Genomic DNA, 12,117 nt, shown 5'->3' with positions numbered 1-12,117 from the left:
TCTACACTTGTTTTGTGTTGCTGTAACAAATAAATAACGAAATATGAATCCACTGTTATTTCAATACAAGTACGAAGTAACGGTTAAAAAGAGCAGTACTGTTTAAAGACAATATGCGCTTATATATGCGCTTATACTCTGAAGATTCACGTGTAGGTGGGTTTCATTGGTAAACAAGCCGGTTGGAATCGACGTAGCTCGAAGATTCGGGGCGGAGAGTTCGAGTGCAAACGACGAAAGGAGAGAGTCGTTCAGGGTTAGAAGATTCCGCCGTGGGGGGGAGTGGGGGAGGACACACTCACTGCCAACCCGGCGACGAGGTTGGGCCTGCGGTGCCTGCAACCCAGGAAACATGGAGCTCGAGAATATCGTGGCCAACACCGTTCTCTTGAAGGCAAGAGAAGGTAAGTAATTACGGCGTATCACTAAAAGGCAGTTTTACAACTCCTCTTGAAATACAGCGCTCGTCTTCTTCAAAACGCGGGGGATTCCCCGAGGAAGCCTAGGGCAAAAGGACTCCATAAGAGAATAAATCCATATTTTACTTTTGCCGATCGTTTGATGTGTGAGAATAAATATATCGTACATATTTTGCTGTTTCTCTTGTGAAATAACATGCCGTAGTGTTCTAACCTTGAAAATGGACAAGCGGGGGAAAGATGGAACTGTCAATCAGAAAATCATACTGCAGCGAAGCAATCTCGCCACCATCCTTCAGCTGTCATATTAAAAGCATGCTTAAAAAAAGAAGGCATGCCCTGTTGCCTGTCTTGAATGTAAACTGCTAGGATGTTGCGAATATACCACATTTCCAATCATGGACGCTATTTTGCAAATCTCCGCGTCTAATTAGTACTTCGCGCTGAGAGCAGGTTAGTGGCGCGTGCGGGAGATGAGGTGGTGTTATGATCCAGGGAGAAGGTAAAAAAGGCCACCCGAGTCCACGAATACAACTGTATTACAGAAGCAGTCATTTGTAGACATTTTGGTTGTCATATTCGGCAGGTGTGTGCCTTAATTCTCTGAAATCCTGGTAAATTATAACATCTGCCAATGGTTTTGGATTTTTTTTTTTATTTTGAATACAGCCATAACGGTAGTTACTGGATTTACAGCAAACAGTAGTTCGTTTGTGCTAGCTTAGGCAGCTAGCCCACGGATAATGTAGCGAGCTAATGTATATATGTAGCTAATAACGTTGGCACCCCCCACCGCACCCCACCCCCCCGAGCTGATGATACGGCATTTGATCTATGTATTTCTGCTGGTTTACATAATCGCATTCATTGTTCCTTTGGTTGCTTAAGTTTATAAATAGTTCGATAATTTCTGTGATCGGTGTGATCTTATTTGGTCTGACAGTTTCCCACCAAAGCTTGATATTGTGTTATTGCTAGCTAGCGAACCTAGGCTAAAATTTGCAAAGCAACAGAACAAGTTAATTATCATTTCCTGCCTTTACCCGTCAGAAAAATATTTAGTGCATCCCCTCCTCCCCTTTGCTTGCATCACATCCTCTTACTTAAGCCTTTCTTTATTGCAAGAATACGTTTCAACAAACGGAAGCTATAGGCCTAACCGATGTCTAAGGCTGCTGTTACGATAGTTGAGTGCGTGCTTTTGTCAACCCCGTCGATGGTTAGAAGCACAAAGAACTAACATTACTTTACAGTCCTACTATGTCAAGGTCGGCAAGTTTTTTAAAAAGTCATAAGTTTTTGCACGTTTAATATATAAACTATCCACACAATATCTCACTACCCATTCTTACACTGTTTATATGCACTTGCCTTTGATTAAGACTTTTTTTTTAAATACAGACAAGGCTCATTTTTGTGCGCATGTCAAAAATAATTTATCCTCTTATGCCTGTACCAGGCCTACGTGTTGACAGCCAGAGGCTTTGTTCGTTTTCTGACCTGCATAAACAGGACCTTATTCCATTTGCATTATGTCCACCTCCCACAGTGATAAAAGCCCGTGTTCTGTACTGTTCTGCTACCATAAGAGCATCTTTGCTGTAAGCCATTTTTTGAATTGCAAATATTGAAGCATGGTGTTAGGTTCCGGCTGACGTACAAACGCCTAGTTGACTTTACCGAACATATGTTTGACTTTTAACTCTTCGTTATTTGTGCAGTCATCTCCTCATGCCTATACTAACGCAGATTAAGGGTGTCCTACAGCGTAGTGTCCTTTCTCACTCTGGTTTGCTGCCCCTCGCATGAGCCATGTTGCCACTACCAGTTGTGTACGTTATCAGATAAAAGGCTCGCGTTTTTCCATGCCATCTATAAGTTGTTTACAATCACACTCTGTGGGGGCTTTTCTTCAAAGGGTCTTTTTCCGGCTTTGCAGCATGACTCTTAAGTTCTTAAGAGTGTGTAGTCCCAGCGAGGGCCATCTCTCCGATGGTCCAGGCAGACACGGAACGTGTTTTGCCGAGTTTGGGTGTGAGGCGCAGCGGCGCCCCATGACCTTTCCCCACACGCACTGGTCTCACACCTGGACCAGTCATTCTTAGCGCGGAGATAACGTCCCGCAGGCGTAGCGCTATCACAGCAGCGAGCTGCTTTTTTTTTTTTTTTCCGATAAAGCTCCGGGGCGCCCCTCGGTGGGAGAACGGTAGCGGAGTGGCCCCGCGCCCAGGCCCCGTTCAACTGCTGGTTTCGGTAGGCGCATGTCCACTTCCTCCCACAGCCCGGAAGCGTGCGTCACATGTATCATGTGAGTGGCCACCTGCAGGTCTGGGGGTGGGGGCGCTTTGGGATACCCATCTGAAGTGATTTCCTTTGTAATATGTGAGCTTAATTTCCTTGAAACCATGCACACTCACATAGACAAAAACAAACAAACAAGCAAAAAAGTGGAATATAAGATAGACAACCCCTGAACAAACCAAACAAAATCAAGACTAAAAAATCAGCTACATCAGCTGTCATGATGTATAGACTGAGTAGTTAGCTACATAAACCCCAATAAACAAATACATTTTTTTCTCTCAACAGCTGTGGCCATTTTTTTCCCACTGTTTCGATCACAGTGCCTTCTGGCTAGCTTCTGCTCCTGAAGTGTACAGTTCTGTTGACTCGATCCGTCCAACCTGTAAGGCACCCTCCAGCGAAGTGCACTTGGGCTGATAAAGTTCTGGACCAGCCATAAAGCTGGCAACAGGGGTTCCTCCAATGAAAAAGGGGAAAGGGCGAGGTCAATTCAATGAGGGTGTGTTCAAAACGCTAACGAAATGTAGTGCTGGTCTTGCGTTACGTGTGACGTTCAGGCCTGAATTCAATTGGGGAACTAAAGGTTGGTGGAGCTGATGCTACATCAGCTTATTAAGAAGGAAACACTTTTCCATGTTTTGCTGTTTTGGACATTCTCTACAGATTTGCACTGCAATCATATTTTTGGTAGCTAGGGTGCTTAACCAGAAAAGATAAGTTCTCTCTTCTCAGTATTGGATACCTCAGTTTCATAAGTGGTTTTTATCTGGAGCTCTCTCATGCTATCATACTAAACTAAAGATGGAGGCTCTGTTTTCTGGCTGGTTACCAGGGGCAATGTTTATTTTGAAATTCAATACCTGTTTTTGAGTGGTACGCAGTGTTGGCATTCCTACACTTAAGCCTGACCAGCCAGAAGGAAAGCACTGGTGACATTAAGAGCCAGCCACATTAAGAGCTGCCCTTAGTTATTTTAACAAGACTGTAGTTCTCATGTAAATATGAACACCAGGTTTACCAAGGAGTTTACTGCATGGTAAACTCATTTGCATGTGCAGTTTCGGTCATGGTGAACATGTCGTTGGTCAGCCGGTCTGTTTTCCAATGTGCATATACTAAATGCTTCGGTAAACCGTGTCCTTAGCGCTGCACTGTTTAGATGTTTATAAATATTCATACATTTATAAATGTACCTATACAACAGCGAGCAGTGATAATGAACATGCATTACCTCTGCTATGGTCATGTTGCCACAAGTAATCAAACCATTTCTATATAACAGGCAATGTTTGAATCATTTGCTAGTGTTGGAGTAAGAGTTAGCTTGCAGTATCTAACAACACATAAATTTTTGTCCTATATTTAAGTCGCTGTGCTCTCCACAGACAGCACCATGACATAAAAAGAGAAAAAGCTCACAGTAAAACTGAATCAGGCGGAGAATATGATTTAATCACAGATTTTGTCAGTGGCCACATTGCTGAAGGCTTCAGTGTGTTCATCGAACAAACACGTGGGAGGTCACGGTCTAGATCTGACCTTTAGACCTCATGAGTGCCAAAACCCTGCCTGTCTTCCAACATTATAGGAATTTTGCAGAGCAGCTAGCCAAGCAACTCCATGGCAGTCAATGATGGACAGCAGTGCTACAGTATATCCTATCTGCCAGTGGCAATAGACAGTCCAGTAACAGATACTTGCATAGAAATCACAGCCCGCTGGCTCGGGGAACATTCTAACCTAGTCCGTGCAGTCTTTTAAAGCAATTCGATTGGTCATGCTGTAGAGAAGCACAAATTCGCCATATCTTATTCTCACCTCTGAAGCTCACCAGTAATTTCTTTGAAATGTAATTTCTATTTCTAATCTAATAGCCTTTTACAGTCTGTGTGGTTCCTGTGTCTTATTCCATCTTTGCTCTGTTCCCATGCAGGAGGGGGAGGCAACCGAAAAGGCAAGAGCAAGAAGTGGAAACAGATGCTTCAGTTTCCTCACATAAGCCTGTGTGAGGAACTCCGCCAATCCATAGGTAGACTACATGGCTTTATTTTTAAAAATTGTTTGTTTATTATTTGTTTTTGTTTTTTTATTACTTTGTTTCTTGTTTGGTTTTATTGGTTTGTATTTTTACCTCCTTTTATTCAGAACATTCACAGGAATTGTCATGAATGCTACTATCTTGCAGTGATCTCTCCCACGACCGTGAAGTTTCAGTAATGTATGTAAAAGTTAACCTGGAGTTCTAAAATACTTCATGCACCTTCTGGAAATCTTAGAGGTGAAAGATCTAATTGTAGAAAGTGAAAGAAGTTTAGCTCAGGAGAATACGTGGTCCTGACAAGTACATACAAAAACTGTTAGTCGATAACTATGACATTCTAAAAAAAGTTTCAGTGACACAGTAAAGAATAATAGTGAGTAGAGTAATAGTGATGGTGAATACTCCCAGTGCTTCAGAATGCACTACAGAAAAGCAGCAGCATTTGCAGGCTATATCATATTAAAGCTGATGGAAGTTTCATTTTAAAGGACACTTCCACTAAACTCTTTACATCCTGACAGCTATCACTAAAATAGATTTGTGAATAAGTTGTATTAACATTACGGAGTGGTTTGCAGTATTTGCTTATCCAGTTGTACGCTTTCGTGCACTTGTCATGAGACATTTGTTTTGGTAGTCAGGAGCTTGCAGTGGAATTAAATAAAAATATCTCACATATTTTATACACACACACACACACACACACACACACACACACACACACAGAGACACACACACACACCACTTCTCCGTGGTTGGTTACGCAACCTTGCCGTTGCATCCTCTGACCTCAGGAAGACACACTAGCATGAGGGATGCATGTTTCATAAACTATAGGACTTTGTTCTGCTAAATTACCACCACAGGAAAGAACCACACAACAGTTAAATTTGCTTATAACTGCAGAAAGGGGCCGAGAAGATGTCCATTTAAACGGCTCTCAGTCTGAAGCTCTGCCGCTAAAGCCATCAGACAGTATCTGCTTTTGCCCTTTATTTGGCTCCAAAAACAGCAGGCCTGGAAGGCCTAGCACCGCTGCCATAACGGTCATTGGGGGTGGGTGGTGGAGGTGGTAGTGGGTCGTCAGCCCGTAAGCCCAGCAGAGATTCAGCACAGCAGGCAGCCAGAATCCCCCACAGTCGAGCACAGAGGAAGCTGTGGCCAAGCCAAGAAGAGGAAGTCGCCAGGCGAGCGTGCGTGCACCAGCTCTGTTTTGTCGTCGCGTATTTAATGTATGGAAATGAAAGTGAATCACTTTCGTGCAGTAGTGTCAGTGGAGCTGCTAGTCCTCAGAATGCCCGTGAAAGAATGGCGTAGGACCGACACGTCACGCGTGTTTGAATGAGCAGCGTTTGTCTGCAGCGGGGTTTGGGTTATTTTTCGTTTGCTGAATCAGTTTCCTATAGAAATAATGCAAATGGATTTTTCACATCAGAATTCTTTATGCATCTGTTGGATATGGTTGAGGATTATCTCCCCTGCTCACACTGTCCAACCACATACAGAAAGTTCCCAGGTCAACAAGCTTTCGAACATGGTGGTCCCATGCTCAGGCACCAGCTCATGCTGGTAACGCTTAATAATACAGCATGATGTGTTCTAAGGTGCCGATAGCCGTGTTCTAATCTAGAATGTGACCTCAGCGGAGGTCAAGAGCGCCTGATAAAGCGAGATCTCCGGACGGTGCTGAGTTGTCCAAGGACACGTGTGGTGGAGGCCTGGCAGGTTTCACAGCAGCGCGTGACTTCCGGCCTGTTGCTGAGCTAGTCGTGACCAGCAGCAGTGGGACGTGTCCACAGCTCAGAATACACACCCTTGAATCAGATGTGCTCGTACAGAGCCCATATGTAAAATGGCATACACAGTGCAAGTCCTGTAGAAATGGTGTTTGGCAGCTTTGGAACAATACAAGGCGAGAATACTACTGTGGACTAAAGCACGACTCCGGGACCCTATTATAAAGGCAGAGAGAGAGTAAGTGGGCGCAAAAAAGCACCAATTAAATTCAAATTGAATCATATGATTTCCTCTCAGCCGTTATTTGACCCCGTGTCTATGTGATCACTGGATAGGGCTGTGTATGTCTATGTAGATGTGTATCTGTGTGCCATGAGGTGTCCAGATCTTAGCTCTGTGCAAATGTTTTTTACTATAAAAAGAGAGAGTGGGTTTTTCATTTTATTTTATCTTTTTATTGTTAGCCTGCGATGGCCCATAACTCAGATGCAATTGTTGGGACATAACACAGCGTGGATGGAAAGTGCATCGGTGCAGGAGGAATCGGTCAGGGTGGGTGTTTGGGTGAGAGAACCGGCTCCTCTGTGTCATGAGGCCACAGCCATGGAGCTCTTTGTTCCTCAAGAAGTGCGAGCCACTTTTTCACAAGCAGGAAGCAGAATCCTCATGCGCGTTAACATCTCCGGATTTGCCCGTGCGCTCCGAGACCAGCGCCGTGACCCACACCGCTGCTGCTGACATCCCACTGGCTGGTTGGTCAGACAGCATTGTGTTGCATCTAGGAGTGGTGGATGGGCATCACACAGAGGGGTGGGCCATTCTCCGAGCTCTGCTTAGATCACCCACTGCATCCCCGAGTGGATGAGGCTGTGTCCCGACGCCACGCTTTACCATGTCCCGCAGGGCTCTTTCCGCGGCGCCTGGGAAGCACTTCCTCTGAAAGAGCAAAAGCCAAAAATGTTTCTGAGGGAAAAGGAGAAATTACAGCACTTAAGTCCAAACAATATAAACATTGAGAAGATGAAATAAATTGGGCAGATGAGCTGATTAGATGAAAGCTTCAGGCTGGACTGTTAACCCTCACTTGCCTTGGGTGTCATCCTCATGTCTTCAAGTTCATCTTAAATCTTTTGCCATAACAGCCCCATTCATTACCCCCCTCCCCGGTCTGTACAGACCATATGATTTTCTGCACAATCACCACATTGTATCTTCCAGGTAGGATCGCTGGATTCCTCTTTTGGCCATGCCATTGAATCAGATTGTTCCTATTGGACGAGGGCGTTCCTGATTAATGTGACCATAGCGCGACTGTCAGGCAAACAGCCCACTTGCACCATGCCCCAAAGGCAGCAGACCTACAGTGTGATGCCTTGTGCCACTGCAAGGGTCAAAAACATGCTATAAATGCACCTCCATAAACTAGCTTTAGTAGCACCACGAATCACTTGTCTGTTTCATCCCTTTTTTTTCTGGCTAAAGGCTCCTTTATTTACTAAAGCTATGAATAGAGGCCTGATGGTGTACATGGTTTTAGAGTATGCAGGGTTCTCTGTGGACTTTTAACGTGACTTTTAATCTCAAGCCTTGTCTGGGAAATATGTTAGTGTTTAGGAGTTTTGCCTTGTAGTTCCTGATGAAACGCTGGAAAATTCCTGATAATTTTATGGCGTGAGGAGGTACTAGGTGGAAGTCAGCAAATGTTCCTTTCACATTTTTATCCTTTAACTATTAGCAGCTGTGTTTCCTCTCTCTGCATTCTTCTTTGTGCCATGATGTTTTTGTAAATGAAGATTAACCTGTTGTAACCTGCATTGTTCGCAGGGAATCCCCTCTGACAGTGTAATTTAGTACAAGTTGCTTCATGTTGCAGTCTGTGTTGCTGTATTATACAACAGAGGAAGTTGGGCCACTTTTGTCTAAAAGAATAGAGCAGCCATCTTAGCTCCTGACTCAGGAAGCACTCGGCTTCCGTGTTTAATGACGAGGAGCGATGGGGGAGGGGAAAAACGCCTTCCATAACATACACCCTCCCACACCTACACCCCTGGTTTGTAGAGTGTCTTTCTACAAACCAGCACTTCTCTGTCGCTAGGCCGAATATTGGTTAATTGGTGCCCAGGTTTGAGCTAGTCGCGGGCAAGCATGCCCAAAGCCCGTCACCCTGCCTGGCGAGCGGTGCTGAGGCCCAGAGCTCGAACGGTGCTGTCCCAGTGGCCCTCTGTCAATGCGGCTTTGTGTGCAGCCCACCATAAATGTTAATAAGCCTCCAGCACAGCGCGCTGACCCTGACCCAAGCCATACCTTTGATTTCATCTGCGAATGAACACCACAAGCGGGCCAATGGGCGGCCAGGGGTGAAGCCAACTCCTCTCAAAGCCAGTGAACCCACACTGGTGTCCCACGTGGCTCTTTGATATGAGCATAATAGCAGGACAGGAATGTTGCAGAATTTGTCAGGTTAACCCGATCTGGGGCTGTGTTGTGGGTTTTTTTGTTTTGTTTGTTTTTTTGTTTTCTGAACAGAGGTCTGTTTGGGGGCCTGATTCTCCCCTCTTTCTCCTCCTTGTCTGTCATTTTCTCTCCTCTGTCTCGGCCTCGTCTGCTCAGTCCTTCGCACTGTAGCTTTTGCTTTCATAGTCTGGGGCCTATTTGTCAATGTCCGGGCCACGCAGTGCCATGAAGAACTGTGTGACGCAGAGAGAGACCCCTCATTCGCAGGGGCTCCCATCCTACACTCAATGCAGCCTCTGTCCCTCCAAGAAGAGTGCTGTGTTGGGGCGAACAGTTGCTTCTACAAACTGGTCAGCATGGAGTCAAGCCATGTCCTCTGTTTCAGTGTTCTGAAGAGACCACCCTGGGAGAGATAGAGCAGGAGGCCTCATACTTGCCATTAATTATTAAAAGCCTATTCATACAATACACTGAAAGATGTTTTTCCTTTGGCAAATCTGGCACAAATGATCAAAGCCCAGTGCCCTATAGTTAATAATGTGATTATATACATTATAGTGATATAACCGTTGGGTTTTTTTAAAGCCTTGCCTGACCCTGCACTATTTTGTTTATTTATCTCTTGATTAGGAAACAGCTGCATTATCGAAGACCTGCTTGAGCGAAGAGAAAACACAACACAGAATGCCCTGAACCGAAAACGAAGCAGAGTGCTGTTGATTTAAAGACTTTTTTTTTAAATTGTAGTTATCCTAAAAAGAAGCATCGGCCATTATCCACATCCTTTTCCGTGCGTGATCTGTTGGCCTGCTCGCTGTCTCCAGTGATGCGCCACCGTGCAGTGTACCTAACTGAGCAGGAAGCACACTCGAGCTTTCTGATTGTGTTTACGCGGTTTCGGTTGACACCGATCTCCCAAGAGCAAGCTGCTTGAACACATACTCGCGCACAGAGCCCAGCCCCTGGACCCCGTTAGCGTGCGAATCGCCGCATCTGCACTGGCGCCACAGCGGTGCTGCTTTTAAACGGCGGCTTCCGAGAAATTAGCATGACCAGCGTGACTAGCCGCCATTCTGATGCACTCATATTGGATGGGACGTATCCGTTTTGTCTCTGGGAAATCCATGCAGTTGCTTGGGCCATGGATATGACGTAAATAAGTGGTTTGCCAACATGGTGAGTGTGCCTTTAATGCTCAGAGATGGCCTGTGGTAGGATGTTGATGCTGCTGCTCGTATCTGATTCTTTGTAGCCGAATAATGGTCGCATCCCTGAGGTTTCTTTAACTGCGAGGAAGAGAGGAGAGTGCTATTGATTTTTATTGTATTTATCGACTGACTCCAATGATATTTACTCATTTGCTTTGTGTGTGTGTGTGTGTGTGTGTGTGTGTGTGTGTGTGTGGATATGTGTATTGCTGCGCCTTGTGCTCCCCTTTTAAAGTGCTTAGTCACTGAGCCCTGTCTTGTGCCATTTTCACAGAGAAAGACTACAGCAGCCTTTGTGAGAGGCAGCCAATCGGACGCATGCTCTTCCGGCAGTTCTGCGATACCAGACCTGAGCTGAGACGCTGCGTCAAATTTTTGGATGCCGTGGTAAGAGGACGACTGTGTGCTGTTCCTCACTTTTGATGGTTGAACAAGGAAGTTGCTTGTTTGCTATGTCTGTTTTATCAGCTAGAGAGAAAAACAAAGAAAGCTCGGGGTCCACTGGCTTCATGATGCCATCTTTATTTGGGATGTTGCGTTTCGGTTTTCATAGAATATGAACTTAGCCGTAGCATGGTAGATTACCAAAAAAAAAAAAAGTAGTAACCCTCCCTTTTCCTCTATCCAACATCATACATTGGGAGTAGGATAACATCAATAATCTTGACTCGTACCAGCCACAGAGCTTGCAGTGTGTGAGAGCTCCTCACGCCAGCTCCTCAGCTTCCTGCTCCTCCCTCCTCCCTGCACTGGGCTAACCTGAGCGGCACTTCCTGGAGGGAGGCTGAGGGCACATCTGTGGTAGCCTCTTGCTCCAGCCTCAGTACTGGAGAACCCTGTGGGAACCTTGCAGCCTACTGCCAGCTTGCATCTGGGCTCCCCGCTCGTGTCCTGTGGCACGGCTGAGCAGCGTGGTGCCAGCTGGCCGTGCACACCGGTACGTTTGCAGACACCGAAAGCTGTAAGGCTGTAAGTGCGCAGCTTTACTGCGGCTGGAGCATTTTACTGGAGGGCATTATGCCGTTAGCTTGGATACAGCTGGCGGACCGACTCTGGATCACAGTGTTCAAGGTGAGGCTCTCAAGGATGAGGTCCTCAGGTTATTTAGTGTCTAAAAGCTGATTTACATTCCCACTGGCTGTGAGATCCGTTACCGGTACAGGCCCCCCCCTTAGGGATCCTTGTAAATATCGCCTTTCACTTCCTCCGGTGCGCAAAACCACACAGCCACCGGCTCTTGTTGATGAATGGGCTGCAAACAATGAACAGTGTGGAGGTGGCCCATGTGTTTGGACCCATGCGTGTGAGAGAAGTGAACACGGGAGGGGCTGACCCGCAGGGCCAGGGAAGCCATGCGCAGGAAACGCAGCGGGGTCATGCTCCTTTGCCAAGCTGCAACATTGTGCCAGCTCTTGTTTCAGAGCATAAAATAGTCCTTGATCACCTGTTTCTTAATGAAAAGTGTCCTGTTCTGTGGTATTGGGAAATTACATCTGCCATATTAGAACACAAACAATATTGTAGGAATTTTTTAAATTTGGATGTCATCTTTTTGTGTTTGTGTGTGTGTGTGTGTGTGTGTGTGTGTGTGTGTGTGTGTGTGTGTGTGGGTTGGGGGCAACTATTGTAGGCTGAGTATGAAGTAACCCCAGATGAGAAGAGGAAGGAGTGTGGACAGGAACTCCTTGACAAGTATTTAAATCCTGAGGTACTGAGCCTCACAATCAGGGCTCAGATAAATATTAGTCTATTTATAAAATTCTGCATATAAAGACACTGAACTTGGTAGAAAATCTATAGCTGTTTGTGTGTACGTGTGTACGCGTGTGCACGTTTGTGTATCCACATGTGACAGTCTGAGGACCACGTCCCTGAGGTGACCGAGGAGATGGTGTCTAAATGTGCAGCACGCTTGAAAGAGGAGGCCTGTAAAGAACTTTTCATGGAGTGTACC

At 45.7% G+C, this 12,117-nt stretch overlaps 1 protein-coding gene across 3 annotated transcripts in view; it reads left to right on the top strand.

The window, feature by feature from the left end:
- Window positions 1–240: 240 nt before the first annotated feature.
- The window catches only part of grk6 (G protein-coupled receptor kinase 6), a 22,555-nt gene continuing 10,678 nt past the window's right edge, over window positions 241–12,117 (top strand). Inside the window, exons 1-5 of one of the 3 annotated variants that reach the window (XM_027000083.2) lie at window positions 241–404; window positions 4,657–4,752; window positions 10,438–10,550; window positions 11,794–11,871; window positions 12,019–12,117. The exon at window positions 12,019–12,117 is cut by the window's right edge and continues 2 nt beyond it. In XM_027000083.2, coding sequence (XP_026855884.2) covers window positions 353–404; window positions 4,657–4,752; window positions 10,438–10,550; window positions 11,794–11,871; window positions 12,019–12,117 — 438 coding nt within the window. In that variant the 5' untranslated portion in view covers window positions 241–352. The other 2 variants (XM_027000084.2, XM_027000086.2) reach the window with 2 other exon arrangements.

Source organism: Electrophorus electricus, chromosome 6 (assembly GCF_013358815.1).
Source record: "Electrophorus electricus isolate fEleEle1 chromosome 6, fEleEle1.pri, whole genome shotgun sequence".
Classification (NCBI taxonomy): Eukaryota; Metazoa; Chordata; class Actinopteri; order Gymnotiformes; family Gymnotidae; genus Electrophorus; species Electrophorus electricus.
The sequence above is the reverse complement of the archived record's forward strand: the minus strand, read 5'-3'. Positions and strand labels throughout refer to the sequence as shown.